This window comes from Cololabis saira, chromosome 8, assembly GCF_033807715.1.
Source record: "Cololabis saira isolate AMF1-May2022 chromosome 8, fColSai1.1, whole genome shotgun sequence".
In the NCBI taxonomy this organism is placed as follows: domain Eukaryota; kingdom Metazoa; phylum Chordata; class Actinopteri; order Beloniformes; family Belonidae; genus Cololabis; species Cololabis saira.
In genome coordinates this window covers 21,116,306-21,142,533 of record NC_084594.1, presented here as the reverse complement: position 1 = coordinate 21,142,533, position 26,228 = coordinate 21,116,306, and the positions used below count along the sequence as shown (strand labels likewise).

Here is a 26,228-nt window from a genome sequence, read left to right as displayed (position 1 = left end):
ATCCTCACTCACAACTGCTTTGATTTACAATATTTTGGTCCCTAATGAACATTTACACTCCTTATCATCTAAAAATAACGTTCCTTTGATAATGACATGCAAAAAAGCTCAAATTATGATGGTGAGGAGTTGATAGCCCCTTTCACACAGAGATTCCGCAATATTGGTGTAAAGAAGTCCTGCCAATACGCCGCCTTTGTTGGTTCACACAGAACCATACAACGCCGGCATAACGCCGCTCCCGTCTGTAAATTCACACAGCATGCCGGCGTTCCGCAATCAGAGGCGTGACGACAGCGTCAGCGTCTAGTGGCATGCCGGCATGCCGGCTGTGTCATTCACACAGACCCCGTTTCGGCTCTGTGACGGCTCTGTGACTACCTCCGCTGCCGGCTTATTGGTGGGGCCACTTGGCCCCCCCATTCCGCCTCCGTGACTTTCACACAGAACAGCGAGGCGGCTTAAAGGCGCAACGTTCCCGCCTCGAACTGGCTGTGTGAAAGGGGCTGATGTGATACCAGCGAACAGGCCTAATCTTACGTTATATTACCAGACTGTACACAAACAGATGTCCACCGTAAAAACCTTATTCAAAAAAGTACTTTTCAGCCCTGAAGCCATTGTCAGACTTGAACCAAAGTTTTGATGCCATATTGTAAATAAATGTGGCGATACAGCACTTCCTACAGAAGATACAGCACTTCCTACAGAAGATACAGCACAGGCGATACAGCACACCTTGTGTCGTCTTGCAACTCCCAAACGTCTCCTGGTAGCGTAATTTAAGAGCAGATGAGCTCAGCAGGATTCATCCTGTGATCATGTCACCAAACACTTTGTCTCCACATTCACACTGTTACAAGTCAATAAACACTTAATTGCTGCACTCCATCTTCTTGCATTAGAATAAAGCATCCCAAATTTGTTCAGGATTACACACTTTACTGACTAAAAACTTGCAAACGTCACGAGTAGACTTTTTTGTTCACCGTTTGTGTGTGTGTGTGTGTGTGTGTGTGTGTGTGTGTGTGTGTGTGTGTGTGTGTGTGTGTGTGTGTGTGTGTGTGTGTGTGTGTGTGTGTGTGTAGTTTAATCAGACTGGACGTGGCAGCGTGTGCAGCCAGGCCATCATGCTTGTGACCGACGGAGCAACGGCAATGTATGATGATGTCTTTGAGAAGTACAACTGGCCAGAAAGAAAAGTGAGTCCTCTTGACCTCTCTCTCTCTCTCTCCGTTCCGCTCTCATGTGCTTCATAATATGGCCAATTTTCATTATGACACATCTTTCTTCTTGACTTTCTGCTTGCGCTGCAGTTTTCTTTCAGGGATAGATGTACATTTTAATACTTCATGCCAGTTCAAGCTCCTGTCTGATGTTGTGAGAAATTGGTTTCTTACTTCATTACTACCAGTACAGTACAATCTATTTCACATTGACTTTTTCTTTTTTTCAATATGTTGATGCATTGAAACTCTTTTTTTTCCCCCTAAGAAACAAAACATGGGAAATGAATTGGTTTCAAGGGCAGTGCACATAAGAGCTCAAGCTAGAAAACTTAACACAACCTGCCCCACTGCTATGCTCTCTTTCCATTTCTTCCCGGATTTAATGCCGTCCTTAAAATCCTTTGTCAGGTTATGTTTGTAAGGTCTTAGCGCAATTGAAATGAAATCAACTGCTGTGCTGTTCACAGAGCAATAAAAGTAAGAGCCTGGGGGCTTTTGTTCAGTCCTATTAAGCATATGTGTGTTGGCAGTGTTTGGCAGAGCACAAGGTGGCGTTTTGCGCCCCAGCCCCCACCCCCACCCCCAGCCTGCCCACACACCCTCCGGCCCCCTGTATGGCAGCCTTTCACTGTTTTCTATATGCTTCATGCTTAGCAAAGCATCTGGAGCCAATGAGCCGTGCGGGTCTGGCAAAAGTGTCACATGGCATTCTCTGAAAGGACAGTCGCAGATGCCCTCATCCCCAGTCCCAGACAAAGGAAGATTGATTAAATTAAACTGTACAAAAAAATGGGGGGGGGGGAATTTGACCACAGAAAGAAAGTTGGAAAGACCGTAACCGCCTCCTGCTTCATAGCTGACAGGATCAGAACAGAATGATGAGGCGCTAAAGAGGTGCACCACTTTGCATGACTTTTTTTTTTTTTTTTTTTATCCTTCCATCTTTGAAAATGTTGTTTTGTACTTTTCTTTTTCTCAGGTGCGCATATTCCCCTACCTGATTGGACGAGAGTCTGCGTTTGCTGATAACCTCAAATGGATGGCTTGTGCCAACAAAGGTTTGAGACTTTTTAAACGAACAATCTTCAAAACATTTGACTCTGAGAGATAAAACGGGTCAGACGCGGCGCTTTCGTGCATGACATGACATGACAGATTGAGGATGCGTGGGTATCTGCGCGGTTCTGCGCTTTTGTGCGCGCATGCATGTGCCGGCTCAGACTCCTTCCACCAAGAGGCAATGAAGTGTCACTTGAGGGGGGGGAGGAGGTCAGAGTTCAATCCGCTCTAATCCTTCTTCTTGTCAGTGTCTACCTCTCGGCTGCTCGGCGGCTGATCGCTTCCACGTGGCAGCGCTCTGGATGAGTGCCCTCCGAAAGGGAAAGGCACGGCCAGGAAAACAGATCGCAGGGGGGTCGCATAATGACAAGCCCCAAACCGCGCTCCCCTCACGGACCCCGCTGTGAAATAACCTTGCACGTCCTATGTGAAACGTTGTCACCATCAGCAGGAGCTGGCACCCAGCCACATGTTCCTGTGCAGATCTAAGTGGATAATCTGGAGGCTGGTGCAGCTCAGTGCAGTTTATTCAGTCGTTGGAGTGCAAAGTAATCCAAGACACTTTCCCCAAACAGGTCTCAAGTAGTTCCAGTGCAGCTGAGTCAATCAAATGAACTTGAAACAATCTGGAGCAATGACCGTTTTTACTTTATTCACTGCAAAAACAGCCAAATATCTGAATAGTGTATTCAGAATTATCTCATTTTTAAGCAAAATATCTTTGCCAAAGGGGTAATATAAAGTTTCATTGCTCAAATTATTAAAAAAAAGTCACCTAATTTTCTTTTTTACGTTTTGCAGAAGTGCCTGTATAGTAAAAGAAAAACTACTTTTAAGGCAGTGTTTTAAAATGGGAGGAAGTTTAAAAAAAAAAAAAGTACACATGGTGTGTAGTTCATAGATTGATTCAAAAAGATATAAATGGAAATATCTAAAAAAAATTAAAAACAAATGTCTTTGAACATTAAGAAAATAAATATGTTTGGTTAATATTGAGCAGTGAGATGAGTAATGACAAGAGAAATTTAATTGATGGTTTAAATACTCTGATTTTTCAGTAAGAGCTGAATCAGCCTGTCCAAGATGCAAGCAGCAGCTCAGCTTGTTAATGGCGTTGCAATTTAAGCTTTTAAGTGACAGAACTGTCTCTTCTAACAGGGGATCTTTCATATTTTTAAGCACAACCTGACTCGAGTAAAGGATCCTAACATCCCTGCTGTGACAGGAAACAAATATTTTTGATGGGATGTGTGAAATGGTCTGAAACCCTTCTGGCCTCCTCTTATGGAGGAGGCGTACCTGTTCTCTGAGCCATGGATTATAATTATATTTTATTTGTGTCTTTAATTTCAGGATATTTTAGTCAAATTTCCACTTTAGCTGATGTCCAAGAGAACGTGATGCGGTATCTTCATGTCATGAGTCGCCCAAAGGTTATTGATCATGAGCACGACACAGTGTGGACTGAAGCTTATGTGGACAGTGCTGTAAGTATTTTAAGTGTTTCATTATCAGTGTCATATTATTGTTGCATGTTAATGTTAGTACACAGTAGTGTGACTGTGTGTTTGATAAATTACTAGCAGTTTCTTTCAGTAAATATTTACTTAATTGACAGAGTCCACTCCCAGATATCCTACCGGTTGTTGTTTGTATTGTTATCTTGCATTACATGGTGATGGGAGGGGCTTGTTCTGTACAGCGAGCGCGCCCATATGTGGGTCTGCTCTCTCATTATTATTCTTCATGCTGCTGGAATGATTCCTCATTATGAGCTTCATTAACTTGCACGGTTTCCCTCTAAATGTACATCTGTGTACACAAAGTCAAAGCACAGCGTAGGTACTTTAATTCACTAACAGTTCAATCGTTATGTGTCTCTTCTTCCTCATCAGCTTTCTCAGGCTCACAAGGTAAATGTCATGATGTCATAATGCACTTGTAGTGTTAGTTAAGAACTGGCCAGCTGCTTTGGTGATAATAAAGCATGAACAGAGAAGGGATCATGGGGAGAAAACAAGTTCCCACTCAGATTCAGTTAATTTTACTCACAAGTGAAAGTGACTAGAGAGGTTAACAGTTAAATGTCATCATAACACTTCAATGTTCCCCAGGAAGTCTCAAGTGAGGGCAGACTCTTTCCTCTGAATGGGAAGCAGCAGGGCAGAAGCATTTATCGCGCTTCGTTCCAGTTTAGCAACAATGTACAGTCTAAAACACACGGACACACAAACACACAAGCGGTTTGGGAGATTATCCTCTGGAGAGCGTGCTCTTGTATCTCAGACCCAGACACACCATTCATCATTCTGTGGATCATTGCACTTTATCTCCTAAAGCCCATAATAAAACTGACATTAGAGAGGAGACCAAGGAGGCAGAGAACAGGGGGAGAGGGATGGAGGTGGAGGTTATTAGGCGTCCGTGGGTTTACCTGTGTGCATGTTCGACTGAAGCGGCCCAGATTTCTCCTCCATCGTACGTAAGAATGAATTTAAAAACCGTCCATTCTTCATTTTTGTCAGGATTGCTTGTACGCGCAGCAGTTCACAGCTTGTTTGTTGCATATGCATGCGCATACACAAGTACATATCAGCCTCACACATGAGCGCAGTATCGACTCGCAAGGTGAAGCAGCGGCAGACCTACTTTAACTGTGCTCATGTGCTTATTGAGGTCAGCCTTCACCCTCCTGAGAACACGACATGGTTCAGCTGTGACATCAGGAACAATGTTTTGCTGCAGGACCTTATTTAGACTCTGCGTTGGGTCATAAAATGCTGCAAACACTGTTTTTGTGTTGATTCAAATTTGAATGTATAATTAAAGTAATTCTGAGGAGACCTTTATGTTTGTTGTAGTAAAGTCCTGAACGTTTTAGTTCCCTCAGAACTTAATGTTAAATATACGGGAGGTCGGTATGTCTTGAAGTATGAAATGTAAACTGCAGCCCCTGGTTCATGTTGCCTTTGTGATCATTTTAAAATGAATCTGGCCACAAAAGGTACAAAGCTAGTTTTTGATTTGTCCCCAGTGAACTCACATGGCAGTGGAAGACGGGGGCAACAATTATTAGAATTGCTGCATTTTTGGATATGAATTGTTTGTTGGCTATCGAAATAAAGTGATCTAGATCACTCTAGTCCAATGAAAACATAGTAAGGGATATATATTTGCATTTTTGCCAACAGATTTACTTTAACTTTCTCCTTTTTCTCATGTGAAAGTTTTTATTTCATTTTACTTGGCTGTCTACTTGGATGTCTAAGATATATGTTATTTACTTATTTTAAATGTACGATTAAAACTATGCTACTGAAATTGTACCATTGCAATTCAGTAACTGCCAGACAATAGTTCATAACTGTATTGTTCCTGAGAAAAACCTGGGAAGAAACAATTCTGGGATTGCAAATGTAATCTCTGCAAGCACAGAAAGAAAAACTTGCCAGCTTTGATCAAATAAAAAAGATAAGTTGAACTTAATTCAGCCTGATAAACAGTGTATAAAGTATAGAAACAGTTTTCTGTGCATGGTTTTCTCTCTTTTAAGTGATACTTCAAAATGTTACTACAGACACAAGGAACTGTTTCTTTGTCTGTGTTTCAATGAGAAAGTTTTCACTTTTTCAGCTCAACGCCAAATCCGGTCTGTCTCTGACGACGACAGTAGCCATGCCCGTCTTTAGCACAAAGAATGAAACGGTTAGTAATTTACCTCATCTACCTAATTTAACTCACTTAAATCACTTAGTTTAATATTCAAGTGACACTACGTACCAACACATACATGTACATCCAATACATTCAAATATACTGTGTATATGTATGTATATATATATATATATATATATATATATATATATATATATATATATATATATATATATATATATATATATATATATGTGTGTGTCTTTTTTTAAAGTACTTTTTTTTCACTTTCTGTAATATTTTACATTTTTGCTTCAAATAAATAGGACAGTTAATGTAATTAGTATATGTAAGGTTTCTATTTCTGTTTCTAAGCGCCACAGCTCTGTGTTACATCAGCCAGTCCGTGCATGTTAGATGATTTAAGTTTCTGTTGTACCCCTTAATAACATAGTTTTTCAGCCGAAAGGCCTCTCATAAAGAGTGAAATAAGACCTGGGTTATCATAAGTTTTTCTTTTTTCCTGAGACAGAGAGATCTGCAGGCTGTTTGAAAGGTTTCAAGTTATGTTTCACTTTTAAATCACTTTTGGAGATTCTGCTGCTCCGGTGCTCAAAGCTCATTTTTCTTTTTAATAACTACTCACTTTTAGTTACGTGTCCATTTCTCCTTGTTCTTGTTCTCTAAGGAACTAAGTATAAATGCTTGTTCTGGCTAAATGAGTGTTTTTATTCTGAATTTGTTCATGCAGAAGAACCAGGGTATTCTGTTGGGGGTTGTAGGAACAGACATCCCTCTGCAGGAGCTGATGAAGCTCATCCCGAAGCATATGGTACAATCGGCTGTCTCGGACTAGATTAATGTTTTCATGCTTTCTTTCACTCTGCCTTATGCATCACGTTGTCTTTTGTGTCTAGCTCGGGATCCACGGTTACGCGTTCGCCATCACAAACAATGGCTACATCCTGACACATCCGGACCTCCGGCCTTTGGTAAATCAGTTTCTCTGCTCTTTACTCCTTGACAGTCTCACAGCATTCCCTGACTTTTACCCTGACTTTCCTTTTCATTTTTTGTCCATGCTATTGTGTACATAACCCAAATTATAAGGGTACGCAGAGACAAATGTGTTATCTGGCTGGGAGGCTACACTGGCTCGTATCGTCTGTAATCCCCACCTTTTCCTTTGATGTATGCATGCAGGGATAAAGGCCACTCATAGGGCTGGCTGGCCTGAGGTTTCCCAGAGGTAACTTAACACTCGCTGGCAGAGACCACAGCCCCTCGCTCTGGGACCGCTGGTTCCTCAGGAGCTTTGGCTGTGCTAAAGGATCTGTGTGTGCCAGTGTTAGTGCTACTCCTCTCTGTGCAACTGTGTGTGTTGGTCTGTGTTGGTTCTTCGTGAATGTCTCTATGTGGCTGTGGTTGTAGTCATTGACGTTTGTCGTCTCACGCAGACAGACTCGGACAGCATACAGTAGAAGAGTTTGGCATGTACACTTTAAATCTGATGTAGGCTTGTTTGAGCGTGGATTTTTAATCCATCATATTGATTATTTTTAATTTACCTGACAGCATTAATTTCACAGATGATTTGTTAAATTATTACTCTGCAAAAGCGCCAAACAGTGCTTGATAAATGAGAGCTCTAGTGAGTCTTCATTTTATGACAAAAGACAGATTACAGTGAACCAGCTGCAAATTCATTTCCTCAATATTAGGCCCATATATTTAAAAGTTATGGGCCACATGCAGATTTGAATATTTGTTTTAGGCTAAATTAGGTGACACGTATGACGTTTGGTCTAACATCCAGTTACATTAAAGCAGCACTGTAATAAAGGGATGATTAAAGTCTATACACTGTGTTGCTCTGTGCAGTACCAAGAGAGTCAGAAAAGGAGGAAGCCCAACTACAGCAGCGTGGATCTCTCTGAGGTGGAGTGGGAAGACAAAGATGACATTGTAAGTGAACAAAAACAACTTCATTTTAAGCACAATATGACAGAGTAAATGTGTTTGGATTTGCAACATTACTTTTTCATAACTTTGTCCAATCATATCAAGGGTTTATATTAAATCAAATGAGCCGGTGAGAGATCAGGATATTGTTGCACAGTTTTCAGCATCAGAGTGAAATCACATTGTCACAAGTCCTGCACAGACAGGCTGCTGCATCGTTGACCCCGCCTCGACCTCTCTGCTCCATGTGAATCCTTGTGTGCTTATCTCTTAGCTGCGCAACGCTATGGTGAACAGGAAAACAGGGACGTTCTCCATGGAGGTGAAGAAGACTGTAGACAGAGGGGTGAGGCTGCAGATAAGGATGTTTAATGTCCGCTTATCAATGGTAGTCCACTTCGTTGTCTCAGGACTAAAGGAGTACCTTTTCTTTTCTTTTGTTTTTTGCCTTAGAGGCGTGTTCTTAAGATGCACAATGACTATTACTACACAGACATCAAAGGAACTCCATTCAGGTGAAAGAAAAGTTTTATCCATTCCTGAATGACTTTCTTTAAATTTGTATCTCCATTTCAGTTAAGACTTACTATATGTTTGGCTCTAGTGTTGGAGTGGCTCTCTCAAGAGGTCATGGGAAGTACTTCTTCAGAGGAAATGTATCACTTGAAGCAGGTAATTCACTTCAACTCTGTTACACATTATGTTTTGTTCTAATAAAAAAGACGATCCTATACTGAACACTCTGTTTGCACTGATAAAACTAGAATAAGACTTTTACATGACATGTTTCTTGGCCTTTCCAAAACGTATGTTTGCGCTCATGAGCATGCTCATCACATCATTCGATGCAGACTGACATTCCCGAAGCTTCACTGACTTTTCCTTTTCAGGACTCCGCGATCTGGAGCAGCCAGATGTCGCCCTCGCAGATGAATGGTGAGTCAGGGGATGTAGCAGCGGTCACTCATGCGTTATTTAGGTTACGTCTCTTTGTTCACCAGGCATCCTGAGACCCGCGTTCTAACAGTTTGGCTCATTTTGAACCACATGCAGGACCTACTGCAACACGGAGGAAAAGCATGAGCACCGTCACCTGAGCCAGATTGAGGTTATTAAGCTCTTCATGACGGGGCGAAGACCGCAGCTCAAATGTAAGAGACATGCTAGACCAAAAGGAGGTTGTACAATCTGTGGTGATAACTCTGTAAATGTTAAGAATGAAAATGTAACATTTGCAGTTACTAGATGAATGTTTTGTATTAATTGATCAGATTCTTGTCTTAAACTGATGTTACCTCCTGCAGGCGACAGAGAGCTGATCCAGGAGGTTTTGTTCGATGCTGTGGTCACCGCTCCACTGAAGGCCTACTGGATGGGACTGGCTCAAAACAAGTCTGAGTAAGGATACACAATTAGCAGACTCCTCCTACACTGTAGCTTTAGGTATTATTAACAATGAATAAAGAGTTTGAACTCATGATTTAAGCTATATTAAGCCATCAAAAAACATTTTTAAATCATCCACATTTAAGGATGCTGGTATGTAAATACGACTCTCCAGATGTGCTTAAATCCTCTGTATGGATCATTTGAAATGCTACAGCTTGACTGAAATTGTTCTTATCCTTTGTTTTTATTATCATTATTAACGTAACTTTAAAGCATTGTTATTATAACTTAATGTTAAACTTAAGGTTGGTGTGCTGATACGTGTCATATATGACTTTATAATTTATGATTGTGTGTGTGTGTGTGTGTGTGCGCGCGTGCGTGTCCTGTGTTACGTGTAATATCCTGTGTAATGTTGTAATGTGCCTTTAAGTCTTTGATTTTATCTCCTTTACATGATCAAATGCAAGAAACACACAGTTTGAAGAGCAGTTATCAACAACCAGTTTATGTTTTCCTTCAAACCATGAAGGCTTTATTGATAATTGGATTCAATCATCTTGATTTGGACTGTGTGTAATTATTTAGTCCATTATTTAAAGTACAATGACTCATAGAGCAGTTTTAAACTGGCACTTCAAATATTTGTGAAGGTTTAGATGGGTGCAACACTCTTTAAATATTTTAACATGTTTGATCAAATCTATCAATCAATCTATCAGCAGTTTTTCATGACAAAATGAATCTAAAGTAATACATTTTTAGTCATACTTGTGTACTTCCTAGCCCTTCTGCTTACTGTATGTTTTTTTAAAGACACTGCTAACCTGAAAACTGTCTTTAAAATGTTCTTCAGTTCCATCAGAAGCAGATCAGACAGTTATTGATCAAACAGCAGGAATCCATTTCCAAATGACATAAATGTTGTCTGCTTAAATCATCAAACACATTTACACACTGTCAAACAGATGTGCAGGTTGTGTAGATGCTCATGTGACGCTCAGTCATTGCTCTGCACCGCACCAACAGGAACTCAGACAAAGGAGTGGAGATTGCGTTCCTGGGCACGCGTACTGGTCTGTCGAGGATCCGCGTGTTTGTGCCCACCGAGCAGCTCTCCAATCAGTGAGTCCGCAGCTCAACATTTCTCTAATCATTACTTACAGGATGAGGCACGGCTGAGAATGGGTTTGATGAATCTAATCATTCGCTCCTCGCCTCGGTTTCATTCTCCATGCCTCCACAGAGATTTCCTGACAGCGGAGGACAAGGAGGGAGTGTTTAACGCTGATCACTTCCCTCTGTGGTACAAGCGAGCAGCAGAGCAGGTCCCCGGCACATTTGTCTACTCCATCCCCTTCAGCACAGGTACGCCGAACAAAACTGGAAGCATTAAAGCATTTAATGCGTGCACTCTGGAGTGTGAAATATCAGCTCTCTGAGTCCGTACAAAACACCTTTTATGAGTTTATCTGACTAACCCTGCTAAATGTTGTTTGTCTTGTCTCGCACAAATCCATCATATCGTTTTAGTTTTACAACACACCAGAATTCATTGTACATCTAAGAAATTGATCTGGCTGCTGTAGTAATTAAGCATAATGTTGTTTACTGGCAGGCTGTGCAGCAAATCTAACCTGCTTCACAAGCATGTGTCCTGTTCTGTCATGAGGATGGAGAACTCCTCTTCCCTCCTCCCCTGTTTCCACCCTCCCTCTGTTAACAGTCACTGCATCCACTCACACCATGCCATCATATTTTGAACTATTCAATCACAGAACCCTTTTTAAACTAAATGAGAGTCGTCTGGTAGAGAGAAAGCTCTAACTGGTCACCCTTAGTGTAAATGAATGTGGCGGTACAGCAGTTTCTTCTGCTGAGTGAATAGCGCCCTCCAGTGAGCAGGGGAAACAAGTACGCCAGGGGTATTCAACTAGATTCGGCCGGGGGCCACATCTGCAAAAGGACTGTATGGAGAGAGCCGCACAATTTGAAAATGTGGGGGTTTTCAAAATGTATTTTGCACTCAAAGACGAAGACTTATGTAAATATAATACATTTGTATTATACATTTGAATATATCTAGTTTACATATGAATTATGTATTAATTGTCTCCAGATTTAGTAATTGTGAATGTTAAATATAATATTCAGATAAAGAAATATTATTTTGAATGCAAGTGCATTTTGAAACAATGCATTGTGCAAACTAAATGAAATATTGACCTACTTTTAATAAAACACGCCATAATGACAAAGCACCACTTGCCACCAAGATTTCCTTATTTGAATTTTATATTAAGCATTGAGCACAAGCATTTGAGTCCATAGTAGCCAGTTATAAAAATATTATAAAAAAAAAAAAAAAAAAAAAAGTTTTTTTTTCAACAAACACCCCCTTTTTTTAAATATGACCAGGGGCCACATAAAAGCTCCTGGCGGGCCGCATGTGGCCCGCGGGCCGCCAATTGAATATCCCTGAAGTACGCTGAAAAAACTGATCCACTTTTCCTCTCAGCTCTAGAAAACAAGAGTGTGGTTTTGGCCAGCACTGCAATTCAGCTCCTCGATGACAGAAAGTCTCCAATTGTTGCTGGTAATAACCTTTAGATCATTCTTCATTTCCTGCCAGTGTCGTGCTCCGTCTGTTGTATTAAACGTTGTCTGTTTCTTGCACTCAGCGTTAGGGATCCAGATGAAGCTCGAGTTCTTTCAGAGGAAGTTCTGGACTGCATGCAGACAAGTAACCACACACACACTATTCTGTCATGTTCATCAAAACCAGTCAGCCTCCTGACTACGGGTGAAGTTAAACTATTGTTGTTTTGTGCTCAGTGTACAGCCCTGGATGGAAAATGTAGCATAAGCTGTGATAACGAGGTAAAAGCAATCACATAACAGAGATCTCCTGTGTTTTTAAAGGTTGTTTTCTAACATGCTCTTTTCATTCACCGTCTCTACAGGACATTAACTGTTACCTCATTGACAACAATGGCTTCATTCTTGTCACAGAAGAGCAGTCTCAGGTACTGTGTGAACGTCTGCGTGCAGACCTTCATCCTAACCGCTTAAACTCTTACACAACAGTGTTTTCTCCATTTAAAAAAACAACAATGTTCAGAACTGATTGTATTAAAAGTCCGACATTATTTGCATCATTACTCACTTGTCACCATTTAAGACTTCTTTTCAATGACTGCAAATAAAGAGTAAAGATGTGCTGCAAGATAACATCTAAATGTACACCAGCAACTACACAATCTACAACAACTGCAGTTAAAGCATCCAATTTTTGATTGCACACATTTCCAGGTCGTATAGTGTGTTCGTTAACGCCGTTTCTCTTCCCCCCATTTCACATTACAGAACTGAGATAACAGCCTGCATCTGCTGTTTCTCTGTTCATGCAATTTACTCTGCAGAATCTTGAATTAAAACTTAATAGTATGGCAAATTAGAGATGCCGGCAATGAAAATCAGCATTTTCATCTAGACACCTTTTACAGCATTTTATTTTATTAGTGGGATAGACACAGGGCCACACACAGACACCATGCATGTTCACAGTCACCCTTAAAATTTAGAAGTAGCAATCAACCAGACGGCGAGTTTTCAAAAATCTCCACAATTCAAAAGTTCAAAACAGAGCCTTCTTGTAGTGATGTGAGAGTGTGAACCTCTACGATATCGTACTGCCCCAGCGAACCATGTAATAAACCTCAGACACCAATTTAGTTGATTTGTAGCATGGGACTTCTCATAGCTTCAGTTTGGCACGAGAGTTTTAGTGTCATTAGCAGCACATCATGAGCTAAATCTGAGCTGAACGCTGGTGTTCGTTTGCAGCAATACATGAAATACTTTTTTTATTGTGAAAAATACGAGCTTACTCTTTTTCATCTTGAGAAGTTGTTTCTGGTTCTGACTAAAGTACTCCAATATTACAAATTACTTTTGTCCGGTTTGCCTTCAGTTTTTTTTATTATAATTATTATTTAAACACAGTTAAAAGAAAATAAGTGCCGTGCCATGCAATCTTATTTCATTACTGAGGTCCACACTTACTAATTGAGGTAAACATAATTCAAACCACAAAGGCCTTATCGTCACTAATAAAAGCCAAAAACATATGCAGATAATATGACATCTAAAACAGGACCTTATCTCTTCTTTAAATGCTTTGACATTGTTCCACATGACACCTGAAGTGTCAGAGTTTGTGTCATGTATTGTTGCGTCTATCGCAACACTGGATGGACTGAAGTGAATCTTTTACCGAAATGATCTGTTTGTCCCAGTTTGGCGGAGATCAGGTGAGAATGAGGCAGCGAATGAGTAGAGACCGCTGCTGCAAACAATTTAACGACTTTCAAAGTATTACATTCCTTGCTCTTATCACTTCCTGGAGTTTAATATGAAGAACTGGCAGGCTGAGGCTGGCCTGGATCCCCTCTCTGTGAGTGTGTACTGCAGCTTCAGTGATTCGTTCACTGATACGCGGTCCCGGTACACAGGGAATCAGCTTGACAAGTCCAAGAGCAATGTTGAATTATAGCTCAGAAACTTCTATAAAATCCAGATAAACAAGATCAGTCTGGTGTGTTTGTCAAAGCGACAGCACTGCTGGAAGCCAAGAATCATGAACCAAACCGTTTGGCCGTGTTTCAGCTAACAGAGTCCGATACCCGCAGGCACTGAACGATTCTTTTGAACTGATCTTCTTTTTAATGAACTGACTAGTGATCCATTACATTGAAAGGATATGTTTATGGTTTAAGCAGGGACAGCTCGTGTCTTTTGTTTCCAGTTAAAGTGCTGAAGCCACTTTACTTTACTAGTAGTAGTTAATTTATTCAGATACTCAGCTCTGCAGAAAGTGACTGAGGGGTAACGCTACATTCTTTGACGATCCATCTACCACCAACTCCCACTCTTAAACAATTGTACACCTTGGACATGTGTCCAGTACCTGTCTGCACAAACATGTTTAACATCTGGTACAAAGTCATCTCCATCTACAGCAATGCTGTTAGCAGCATGAAAACAGTACAATGTGCAAGTAATAAGAATATCAATAACAAGAACAGAACTGCAGATTTTGAATGATTATGTCAAACAGAGGTCAACAGATACACTCTCTATGGCATGATGGGATACTGCTCCCAGCCAGTACCAACACTCTGTGGCTGTGGTCGTTCCAGCAAGAATTAAAGCGTACTTTCACCTCAAATTGACATCAAATGAGAATGTTTACCTGATTTTGTTCACGCTGTTGAGTTCTGCAGAAGCGTGCCAGCTGACATCGCTTCTCTCTCAGACAGGGCTGTTCTTTGGAGAGGTGGAGGGTGCTGTGATGAACAAACTTCTCCAAATGGGCTCATTCAAAAGGTCAGAGTCAGCTCTCTCGGTCCCGAACCGATACGTCCCACAGATGATGACCTTAAAGAAGCGTTTTGCTTTAATGTGTCAGAATGAAGCTTCTTACAACCTCTACTTGCCCTGATTGTGTCCCAGGATCACCCTGTATGACTACCAGGCTCTTTGCAAAGAGTACTCCGGGAGCAGCGACAGCGCACGCACTTTGTCAGATGTGAGCGTGAGAGACACGATATCAGCCTATTTAGTTTTGAAAGAAATCCCAAGAAATGCCAGAAAAAGTTTACATTAAATGTTATTTCTCTCTCTGTCTCTCATTCAGCCTTTTTCGATGGTTAAGTGGCTCCTGACCGAACTCGTCATGTAAGAATTTAAAACCTGCATGAATGGATTTGATTCTCATAACTCACCGCAAATGTTTACATTCAATGTTTTTGAATTCTGTTAGTTTTCTGCTGGAATTCAACTTGTACAGCTGGTGGAATGTCGATGTCTCAGTCAAAGGTAACTGTGTTTGATGTTTGTGTGAGAGAAATGAAATGAAATCCCCTTTTTCAAGCTTCTGTGGTTTCCTCACACTAGTTGTGTCTCACATTTAGCCCAGAGATCTCGGGGTAAAACAATGATGGTGCCATGCGATACAGAATACCCTGCTTTCGTGTCGGAGCGCACCATTAAAGAAACAACAGGCAACATTGACTGTGATGACTGCGTCAGGTACGACTTCAGGCCGCCAAGTCAATCACTATGTCATCAGAATATAATATCTTCAAGTCACAGCGTCTAGCTTGAGTTTGCCAGAATTTTTAATCGTAATGGATACATTTTTCTGTGTGGACTGCAGATCCTTTGTCATACAGCAGATTCCCAGCAGCAACCTCTTCATGGTTGTCGTGGACAATAAGTGTGACTGCAGCAGTATTCCTCCAGTAACCATGGATCCCATCGAGATCATGTATATCCTTTCAAGACTGAACACAAGTGCCCCCTTTTTTTTGTTGGTTTTGAAAAACATTGATGTAATTCTGTTCAGTTCGATCTAAATGGCATCGATTCACAGGTGAATTTCATTTCAGGGTGTTCTCCAAAGTAGACGAGTTAAATTCAAATCCAGTCAAATGAAGTCCACTTTCACCTACCCAAATCTTATTCAGTGGATTGAGATTTAGTTCAGTCTTTACTCAAGCTTTTGCTTCCCAGTTTTTGGAAAATCAAGAAACTACAAATTTCATCATGCGCTAGCTGAGTTTGTGATGCAGCATATTTTTCTCAGGGAACACTGGAGGGAGAGGGAGGTAAAGAGCCAGCTCTCCGTGTTTTTTTTAATACAAATATCTAGAGGCGTGACATCGATCAATCTTTAAGGGTTAATTTAAAGTCTTTAAAAAGTATTTTGTGTATGCAATGCAAAAACTCTGAGGTTATTCTCAGAAAAAACACAAGCATAGAAAAACTAAACTACTAAACTACTTCTACTAAAATAGAAAGTCAGAGACCTGAAAGCCACAGAAATGTCACGTCCGCTCCGAAGTTCTGATACGACATGCTGTATATTAAGATCAGATGCAGCACACAATAGACTGACATTTTATGACTGAAAAAATAAAAGTGAAGAAAACCACACAAACAAAAGGAGAAAAACGACTACGTTTATCCTAGAAATCACAAACAAAGAAACCAGCATTTTCAATTATAAAAAAAAAAAAGTGTATCGACTCAATTATTAAATAAGTACATTTCATTTCAATTCTAATTGTAACCCAGCTAGTAAATGGGAATGTATAAGGGTGATTCTTCAATTACGGGAGTTTTTCTGTCCCCAGGGTAGATTTTCAAGAAAAAAATGCTTTTTAGAAAAAACAATTATTGCATTTGTTAAAGTTAGGTTGTAGTAGCTATGAAAAAAATAACTGTGTCTCAATGATGACATTTTAATACTTTTTCAGTGTGTTGAAAATTGAAATGTGCAAGAATTTCACTGTTTTGGGTTTGTCCCCAACCCAGACTTTTTGACACCCCCTCTATAATAAAGCAATAAAAAGTGCTAAATTCATTAAAACTTTACTTTGCATTTCCTTGTAACAATTTAAAAAGGCATTTTTCAAATTCATATAATTTATATTTGTTCAATTTGCAATTTATTTATAGTTAAATATCGCTGTCCCTCATACATCTGTCATTACCATCACACTCAACATTTTAGAGAGCATTAAGTTTTTACAAACAGTTACTTACATTGTTTTATGCAAATTAAATGCTCCAGAGGAACATTCCCAGACATGAGGCAGAAGCCTGATTTTTTGATGCTCACATATGTAAGTAATTTGATGTTTTATACACCCTGATCTGAGAGTAGGTTTATTAGGCGTCATTACCAAACAAGTCACTAGTTGAGTATTTTAATTCATTAATAGGAAATTTCACTTTATTTACATATATTCAGTGTACAGTGTGCCTAGCTAACCAGTTAGCTTAGCTAGTCAAAAAAAATTGCCAACATTTTCTGCAAAGAGTGACAATTGTCATTACCATCACGTGTCATTACCATCACAAAAGTGACTGTGATGGTAATGACTATCAGTGATGGTAATGACAATTTATCTGTTTATTACCTTATAACTAGAATATATTAGCTTAATTTACCATGCACTACTTTACTATGATACATAATTGAACAGTGACAAACCATAATTTACATTATTTTTGTTTGAAGATGTCAACATGGCCCCAGCTAAACCAGCTCAACGGTCAAAAAAATACAGAGACAAAATCCAGGAAGATCCTGAGAAACATCAGCAATATCTTGAAAGAGAAAAAGAGAGATACAAAAAAAGAAAAGAGACAGGAAAATTGAAAGCCATCTCACAATTTTCAAAGCGGGAACAAAGATGCAGGAGACGACAGTGGAAAGTCAACCAAAGAAACAGTAGGGCCAGTAATAATTCTGCAGTGTCTGTACAACCGCCCGGATGAACCATCCAGTCTGATCTGGCTTCTACGAGCCAATAAGATTCAGCGCGTTTTCGTTACGTAACCAAAATGCAAACCAAGCTCACAACTATAAAACCGTGTAACTGCATGAGAGCGTCCGACATCGCACTACGCACTGCGTGACATCAGACGCTCTCTGTCCATCTCCCTCCAGCAGCTGCCACTTTATTGAGGTTTTTGTAATGAAATGAGGAGGAATCATAGAGATAACTTCTTATTTCAACTAACTGAATCAGCCGTTCCTCATCCGTGACCGTTTCCTACAGCGCTTTCAACCGGCTTTCAATGCGAGCGACAGGAAGAAAATAGAAGCAGGGCGTCCAACAAATGTTCAGCTCAAAATGGTGCGCTGCGTCGTGCTGCGTCGTGCTGAGTCGCTGCGGACAGTTAGGACAGTCCAATAGAAAATAAAGCAATGGAATTGATTTTGTCGCTGACGCTCACTCGCATCGCATAAAGCCTGAATTATGGTTCCGCGTTAAATCGGCGTAGCCTACGGTGCGCGTCGCCGCGTACCTTATGCCATAGGCCAGGGGTGGGCAATCCTGGTCCTCGAGGGCCGGTGTCCTGCATGTTTTAGATGTTTCCCTGCTTTAAAATACCTGATTCGAATTAATCATCGTCATCAGCTTGTTCTCCAGGGCTGCACAATTCTGTTAATGACACAGTCACTTGTATCATGGTGCAATGAAGCAGGGAAACATCTAAAACCTGCAGGGACACCGGCCCTCGAGGACCAGGATTGCCCACCCCTGCCGTAGGCTCTGCGTTGGTGTAAAGCGGAACCATAAATAAACCTTAACTCCGCCGGCTGGAGCTTCTGCCATTTTTTCGTAGCGGTGTATCATGTCATTCAGGCAGCCAATCAGCACAGAGCCTCATTATCATAGCCCCGCCCACTCAGAATCCTGCATAGATAATGAGGTTAGAAACGGTAAAGATAAAGACATGGCCCAAAGGCTGAATTTCCAATTTATTTAGAAAAAACAATCAAAAGCTTGTTTTTAAGACATTCAAGGCCTGTTTAAAAAAGACATTAAATGCCATAATAGGTCCCCTTTAATATGGGTCACGCCACTGTTGCTGTGCATGAATTAAAATGCTACACACTAATTTGAGAGTGCTGAAATCTTTATTTTCTATTTTATCATTTTTGGATTGACACCAATCATATGGGAAATTTGAGTTGAGCATGCCAATTCTATTGTTTGATCCTCTTTTATGTCAGAATTGAACCAGCCGGCCCAAAGAAGATATTATTACATAAGCAATGCTGTGGTAGTTTACCAAATGATTAATTTTAGTGGAAGGTTAAGTGTTCAAAAGGTGTTGTTTTTAAAAAGTAGTATTTTCTTTATCTTTGTTGTCAAAAAAACAACAAAAAAAACACCAGTGTTCATTTTTATGTCATTACCAAAACATGTTGTCATTACCGGAATACATTGTCATTACCGTCACAATACACTTTTTGACAGAAAAGTTTGCTTTTTTGTTAACTTGGGTTTTACCTCAATCATTGTGGTAATGTTTAATTGTCTAAATTTGCATTTTCTGAAAAAATATGCATTGCAATTCAAATATTCTCATTAGTACGCAATATTTCATTGTTGAGACAAGGCAATATATTAAGAAGTTAGAGAGAACATGGTGTTAAAATCTATTTTAAATGTACTTACAAATATTTAGAACATGATTTTTAAAGAGCATGTTTTGTACTTACTGGAATGATTGTGAAAACTTTGCTCGTCAAATCATTTTGTATTAAAATCAGTGTTTTGTTTTTGTGATGGTAATGACATTTTACTGTGACAACTTTGAAAAAAGCATAATAATATCAAAATGATGATGAAGTACAATCAAAGCTTTGCTATGATCTTTGTTCCTGACCAATTGATAAACCTTTTGAAATAGAAAAAACAGAGATTAAAGAACTTTTTTTTTTCAAAATTCCAAAAGTCAAAAGTGCCCCGAATTGAAGAATCACCCATAAATAGTTGTTTAACTAAGCAGACCTTTGAATAAGCTTTAAATCTTCACCTCGGTTCAGTTCCTCATCCTGAGCAGTGAACCTGAGCAGCAGTGGAGATACTTTTAACAGAACCAGACACAAGAAAGATGACGATCTGCCTCTGCAGGTTGGGAGGATGAGAGGACAGAGACACCAGCAAAAGCAAAAACATTCGGTCTGGAATACTTTTGAGGTTAAAGACAATAAAAGTAAAGACAAAGAAAATTGTATTTTCATCAGATGAGAAAGTAGAAGAGATCTGGACTGGCTCAGGAGACACAAAATGAGTTATGATGCACTATAGTCACATTTTCTGTGATTATACATATTTTATATATATTTTTTTGTATTTTTTTTATATATTTTTTATTTCTGACTTTTTAGTCTTTTACCCCTCCCCTGCATGTATGTGTGCTAAGTGTACTGCTGCCAAAAAAAATAGGTTTCCCCACTGAGGGAGAAAATAAAGGATATCTTATCTTATCTTATCTTAGTTAGACCCTTTAATGAGATATCATGTACATTTATTTTATCCTTGACACCTCTGAACACAACGAGTCACTTAAATGTGACAGACTGAAGTTTCAGAAGGACAGAAAGAAGCCAGAATCGTGTCATCCTTTCCACCCTGAGGTATGACAGTCTGCTTTGCGTGTTCTGTGTGTGTTTAGGTGAACACTGTAAAGTCAGTAACTACTTTTGTTATTCAAGTCACCCAAACACTTGCAGTTAGTTACTGTTAGCAGCTGTTAAAGATTTATAAATAGGGATTCATATACAGAACATATAGACGTTTTCAAACAACCTTGATGTTTATGATTTTTTTTTTGCGTTTGATTGAAATGTTGTCAATCATATGTAACTAATGAGATTGTGTGACATCCATCCAACAATTTTCATTATTTTTTATAGCTACAAAGGAAGATCTTCAAATGTAAATGTGTAATTACCTTGTCTTTGTGCACAGAGGATCTTCAAATGTTTAATGTGAGACATGTGTAACGCAGCTTTAATTATAATAAAGTGTGTCCCCTACAGGAAAATGCCATGGAGTGTGGTTCAGCAGCTCGGCTCTCCAGCCCTCCAGCAGCAGCGCTGCTGCTTCTGATTGCAGCAACCATCAGCAGGTGACCGTGAGCTGCACCGCTGGACAACAACCAGAAACCATGCAACAAGAAAATGCTTAGAAACTCATAGAGAACATGTCCAATCAGAGATTAACTTGCTTACACCTCTGCAGTAGACATTACTGTACTAAGAAGACGTTTTTATCAGTAGTACTGAGACTCACATCTACTAATGCAGAAAATAAGATATTAGGATGATAAAGAGGGGGATTGGTGCTCGGTGCACTGCAGATTATTCCACTGATGGCTTGTCACATTGATCTGAATGTGTCCTGAATTATGTCTAAAGTCTCAAGTCTAAAAAGGTGAATTTTGCAAATGATCATAGTAAGACATTACATTTTATTTATTTTATTTATTTTGTGAGAGGGAAAAAATGAACGAATGTGAAATGCAGTGAATTATGAAAAGAATGATATGTGTGTCAGTAAATAAAAAAACAACAGTGTTATTTCCTGAAATATTTTAAGTTGATTTTGTAACTTGATTCTTTTCATGCCAGTAAAGGGTTGTTCACACAGAAAAGTACTGACGGTGGAGAAGTTGAATGTTCTTATGTGCCGGTTTCTCTTCAGTTTAAAGAAGACGTTTGAGAAAAGCTAAAGATGCATGATTAAGATTCAGCAGTGTTTTTGAAGAATGTCACATCGATGTATGCAGCTATAATTTGTCAAAATGTCCTCGTACTCTCATGTGTAGAAATGCTGATAAATAAACACAAAGAAATATTTTCCTTCAATGGCGCCTTTTAATATTTTCCCTTGGGTGTGTGTGTGAAGGGTTATATTGTAGAGATCAGAGCAAACAAACAAGGAAAATAGTTCAGTATGAACTTCAGCAGATGCAAGGATATGTCAGCATTCAAGAGTAGATAATACATAAGATATTGATCTATGATGATTCATTTATCAATCACTCATAGTTTAAAATTTTGCTTCTCAGAGTGGCTTCACTGTGGTAAATTGTAGAAGTCCAGAATGCTGCAGGTGGATCCTAAGGGATGATGGAGAACAGGTGGTTTATGTCATGCTTGTAAAAACAAGAACGCAAGGGCTCTCTAAATTTGTTGCGTCTTCATTATTGAGAAAATACAGTTATTACAGACATTTGTTCTCACTTACATTAATATTGTGAGATCGTTCACTCTTTGCAAATCCTGCAAGAAAAACAGGGATAATTGAACAGGTGAAAAGCGATCATTGCTTTTATCATTCCCTTTGTGTGCATAAAACAATACCTATACACCATATGCTTAAGAGATGTTACCAGGAGTAATGAAGCAGTATAGCTATTTATGTATTTATTTACATGTGTGCATTTTATATACCAGATTACTGTTCAAAACACAGAAGACAGGAAACAATAAAGCTCAACCTGTTCAAGCTGCTATTGATAGGAAGCAAATCAAAAGAATCAGAGTGGGTTTTTTTCCCTCATGTTGGAAGATTGAATTGACAACGATAACATCAATTTTCTGAATCCATAAATTATGATTTATTCTCAAATATAAATAATTTGAGTAACATAGAAGAAAATGCTTTTGGAAACATGAACAGCCTGTTAAACATGGTGTTACTACAGTCCTTACCACCTCTTCTGGTAGAACAAATGAGCGTCACTCCCAGTAAGACGATGCCCAGAGCCACTACTAAACCAACCACTGCCGCCAACCTCAGGTAACATGTTTCTAGAAAATCTGCAAAGACAAAGAGAAAGAGAACGGCACACATACAACATCAGTAGTGTGGGAAGCATTATGTAGTGAATGTAGGACATGCTGAGCAACACATGAAAAAAGATAGAAAAAAACAACGTTACACAAATGACCAGAGATACACAAGTAACATCAACATTTGAAAGCGATCTACAAGCACTCCCTGGTGTGATAGTCAATTCTGATTTATTAGAAAAAGGGATACATTCAGTCATTACCATAAAACATTGTTCAGGAGGGGTAGCGTATGTAAAACCCTTTCATTCACCTGTAACTGGGGGCAACAGTGTCAGTGCCTCTTTTAAAATGCCGCCTGTGAACTAAGATTTAAGTGATCTTCATCACCCCCAATATTAAGCCTAATGAATCTCAGTTTACACACCAACACTCAGTTTTGTTTGTTTTCATCATTAGCGAAGTATTTCAAGTTGTCACAAAATGACTTGACTGACTGGAAAAGAGTTATTGTGTCACCTGATGCTGGTTCCACTGCTGGAGGAGACGGAGATGGTGAACCAGCAGCTGCCATTGGTGAACTTGAAAGCAGGCCTGGTGGATTGAAGAAGAAAAGAGCAAAACGTACAAGAAAAATAAAGTTTTAAAACACTCTCTAAAGCATGAAACAAACATAAGGGTTATTATTCAGATGGATTTTCAAATAAAAGTCTCACCTGTATCAGGATATTCTGAAGTAAGGGAAGACGTTATCACACCAGTCCTCCCTTTTGGGAAATCAAAGCAAAGTGATAAATACAGTCATTGACATGAAATAATGTTGTAGATAATTATTCAAATGTCTATCCTACCTCTGATGAAATAAAGCAAATGATCATTTCGATGTGTCGGGAGGCTGGCTCAATTACAAATAAAGCTATTTCCATTTTCTTTCCAAATACAAGTTAACAGAGATTGTTGAACTACTTTTTTCTCATAGACAAAACTATAATTGATCACTTACTTTGTATGTGCACCTCGCAAGTATCACTGGTAAGGGTTATTATTCAGATGGATTTTAAAATGCTATAATATTCTCTTTAGACTGGATTAATATCTCACCTGTATCAGGATATTCTGAAGTAAGGGAAAACGTTATCACACCAGTGCTCCCTTTTGGGAAATCTGTCAGATTAAAGCAAAGTGATAACTACAGTCATTGACATGAAATAATAGTAGATAATTATTCAAATGTTTATCCTACCTTTGGTCACACTGGTTGACATGATCTGGGTAGTTGTAGACGCCTTTTCCTCAAGTCCTTTGATGATAGAAGATGGATATGGATGTGTCAATTTAATGCAACAAATGTTTGTGTTGTTACAGTTACACAAGGAGTATTAAAATGTATCAATAAAAAAAAGCTGATTTTTGTGCATCTGAAATCAAATTAACAATTACACCAAATGATAATTTCGATGTGTCGGGAGGCGGCTCAATTACAAATAAAGCTATTTCAATTTTCTTTCCAAGTACAAGTTAACAGAGATCGTTGAACTACTTTTTTCTCAAAGACAAAACTATAATTGATCACTTACTTTCTATGTGCACCTCACAGGTATCACTGTGTGGAGACTGATATCGTGCTCCTCTCTGCTCTACAGTGTAATAACATGTTAGTTGAACATCAGCAGGTGAGCTCTCCTGCACCATCCCCAGAAGATCTGCACCCGCCAGCGTCTGCACGCAGGAGATGGTTCTGAAAGTTTTTGTCTTCATAAAGTACAAAAGACACTCGGCCCCAGACACAGATGATGGAGTCATACAGGTCAATGTGAGACTGTTCGACTCTGTGATCCACCGTGGATTCACTACCAGCTCGGGTTGAGGAACTGAAAATGTAAACACATGATGGATTACATGACTGAATTATGCATTTATATGTAAATAAAGTCAGATGTTATAGATAAAAGATCCTCCAAGGCTGTTGTTTATTGAAATGCTCAAGTTTGATGCATATATTATGTTATTTACACATCACGCAGTGTACTTATACAGTACAGTGTACAGTGTACAGTACAGTGTACAGTTATATTAGTCCACAGCAGGTGTTTTTACTCACATCGTATGATGATGGTAGACATGGTACTCTCTGGAGATGGATGAGACACAAGGTAAAAACATGTAACATCAACAGTAGCAGGTAAAGTTTGATCTGTGAAAGACAGCAGTTCAGCTCCCGTCAGACTCGTCACACAAGAGAAGCTTCTGGCCTGTTTTCCTTTCCCAAAGTGGAAATAACACTTATCCACGGGAACAGCTGACGGCGTCTGACAGTTTACTGTAACTGAGTGTGTCTCTGTGATCTCCAGTGGATTCACTGTCAGTTCAGGCTGAAGAAGGTCTGCAGATTAAAATACATGTTTATTTAAATAAGTCATTTTTAGATATAGAGCACATTTGTTTGTTTTACTACAGAATGAACGATAATGTTGAGATGATAATATAGTAAATATAGTAACTCACTGTTTATTTTGATGGTGGACGCATCACTGTCTGCAGATTTAGAAGTAATACCTCCATTCCTCCCACTGTAATAACATCTCACTCTAATGTCAGCGGGGGATTGTCTTTGTTCAATCGACAGCAGTTCAGTTCCTGTCAGTGTCCGAGTACAGGAGGAGCCGCTGTAGATAATTTTATATGGAGTCTTGAAATAACACTCAGTCACTGAAACAGATGCTGGAGTCTGACACTTTAATGTAACCAAGTCCGTTTCTGTGATCACGGGTCGATCCACCATCAGTTTAGGTTGAGAAAAAGCTGAAAGTTCAAAGGTGAATATGTCACATTTATTACTGAACAAATCCAACCATGTTGTTCATGACAATTGTGTTTTCTTGTAAACAAGAAATATAAAATTAAGACTGACCTTGTGCTTTGATCTCATGAAGGAAACCTGTTGGGGAAAGAAGTTAGACGCATAAATAGGAAATTGATGCAACAATATTGTAATATTTACATTCATTTATTTATAGCTGATAATAATGAAAACCAATAAGCAATTAAACTTACACATAAGGACTACACAAAGCAGACATGCAGTCATGATGAAGCTGAAATACATGAACGTCCTGAACACCCCACGAGACTGACTACTTTGGCTTTCACCTTTGCTCAGAAACTGCTCTCAGGAAAACCACATGACCAGAAGTGAAGCGATGTAGCAGCGATGTGGTTTGCACATCTACCTTCTGTGAACGTCAGCCATCAGCATGTATAAAGTTTAGATCAACTTTTCCACAATGTAGACTGTTTCCAAAGTGGTTTTTGTTGGGGGTTTTTTCCTCATTTCTGTTGTATTGTTGTTGTTAACACATTTTCTAAAACAATAGGTTTACAAATTTATATTACATCTCAAACATCTACAGTATATAGATACATTTTTAACAACATATGCTGGAAGTTTAACTAACTAGTTAGTTTCATCTGGTTAAGTAGCTGAGTGTAATGTGTGTATGGAAATTTGAACATCCTATTAAAATAACTTCACAGAAGTGAAAAACATCAAGCTGTGGAAGTCGTGAAAATAGACGAGCCAACAACTTCTCATGGTGCGGACACAGAAGCGTGTGTCCCTTTATTAAATCCACCAGTTAACTGAAACTAAACGTTAAGAAGCTCGCGCTTCCCATCACAGAACTAACTGACTCCAAAAACGTCACCGTACTTAGAGGGACCGTAAAACATTAAACACATAGACCAAATCACTAGTAACAACATAA

At 39.3% G+C, this 26,228-nt stretch overlaps 2 protein-coding genes across 6 annotated transcripts in view; one reads left to right on the top strand and one right to left on the bottom strand.

The window, feature by feature from the left end:
• cacna2d3 (calcium channel, voltage dependent, alpha2/delta subunit 3) overlaps positions 1 to 21,513 on the top strand; it is a 39,255-nt gene extending 17,742 nt beyond the window's left edge. The window contains exons 12-39 of one of the 3 annotated variants that reach the window (XM_061727152.1): positions 1,089 to 1,202; positions 2,209 to 2,287; positions 3,642 to 3,775; positions 4,184 to 4,201; positions 5,922 to 5,993; positions 6,694 to 6,774; positions 6,860 to 6,934; positions 7,824 to 7,907; positions 8,179 to 8,250; positions 8,358 to 8,419; positions 8,509 to 8,576; positions 8,795 to 8,840; positions 8,958 to 9,055; positions 9,209 to 9,302; positions 10,323 to 10,418; positions 10,540 to 10,661; positions 11,812 to 11,889; positions 11,975 to 12,036; positions 12,129 to 12,173; positions 12,257 to 12,319; positions 14,611 to 14,681; positions 14,808 to 14,883; positions 14,992 to 15,032; positions 15,118 to 15,173; positions 15,269 to 15,386; positions 15,514 to 15,627; positions 20,220 to 20,301; positions 20,707 to 21,513. In XM_061727152.1, coding sequence (XP_061583136.1) covers positions 1,089 to 1,202; positions 2,209 to 2,287; positions 3,642 to 3,775; positions 4,184 to 4,201; positions 5,922 to 5,993; positions 6,694 to 6,774; positions 6,860 to 6,934; positions 7,824 to 7,907; positions 8,179 to 8,250; positions 8,358 to 8,419; positions 8,509 to 8,576; positions 8,795 to 8,840; positions 8,958 to 9,055; positions 9,209 to 9,302; positions 10,323 to 10,418; positions 10,540 to 10,661; positions 11,812 to 11,889; positions 11,975 to 12,036; positions 12,129 to 12,173; positions 12,257 to 12,319; positions 14,611 to 14,681; positions 14,808 to 14,883; positions 14,992 to 15,032; positions 15,118 to 15,173; positions 15,269 to 15,386; positions 15,514 to 15,627; positions 20,220 to 20,301; positions 20,707 to 20,799 — 2,214 coding nt within the window. In that variant the 3' untranslated portion in view covers positions 20,800 to 21,513. The remainder of the gene's footprint in view (positions 1 to 1,088; positions 1,203 to 2,208; positions 2,288 to 3,641; positions 3,776 to 4,183; positions 4,202 to 5,921; positions 5,994 to 6,693; positions 6,775 to 6,859; positions 6,935 to 7,823; positions 7,908 to 8,178; positions 8,251 to 8,357; positions 8,420 to 8,508; positions 8,577 to 8,794; positions 8,841 to 8,957; positions 9,056 to 9,208; positions 9,303 to 10,322; positions 10,419 to 10,539; positions 10,662 to 11,811; positions 11,890 to 11,974; positions 12,037 to 12,128; positions 12,174 to 12,256; positions 12,320 to 14,610; positions 14,682 to 14,807; positions 14,884 to 14,991; positions 15,033 to 15,117; positions 15,174 to 15,268; positions 15,387 to 15,513; positions 15,628 to 20,219; positions 20,302 to 20,706) is intronic. The other 2 variants (XM_061727153.1, XM_061727154.1) reach the window with 2 other exon arrangements.
• A 25-nt stretch (positions 21,514 to 21,538) lies between these two features.
• On the bottom strand, positions 21,539 to 25,608 carry LOC133448538 (uncharacterized). 3 transcript variants are annotated; one of them, XM_061727148.1, is made up of 12 exons: positions 25,519 to 25,608; positions 25,376 to 25,402; positions 24,970 to 25,266; positions 24,566 to 24,847; positions 24,042 to 24,335; positions 23,708 to 23,764; positions 23,566 to 23,628; positions 23,181 to 23,231; positions 22,984 to 23,058; positions 22,384 to 22,491; positions 21,917 to 21,951; positions 21,539 to 21,788 (listed from the first exon to the last, which is right to left on the bottom strand). In XM_061727148.1, exons 1-12 carry the CDS (start codon positions 25,568 to 25,570, stop codon positions 21,708 to 21,710), a joined length of 1,422 nt encoding a protein of 473 aa, XP_061583132.1. In that variant the 5' UTR covers positions 25,571 to 25,608; the 3' UTR covers positions 21,539 to 21,707. The 3 variants fall into 3 exon arrangements, with proteins under 3 accessions (XP_061583132.1, XP_061583133.1, XP_061583134.1); XM_061727149.1 differs by having other exon boundaries at positions 22,387 to 22,491; XM_061727150.1 differs by having other exon boundaries at positions 23,181 to 23,195.
• Positions 25,609 to 26,228: the final 620 nt, after the last annotated feature.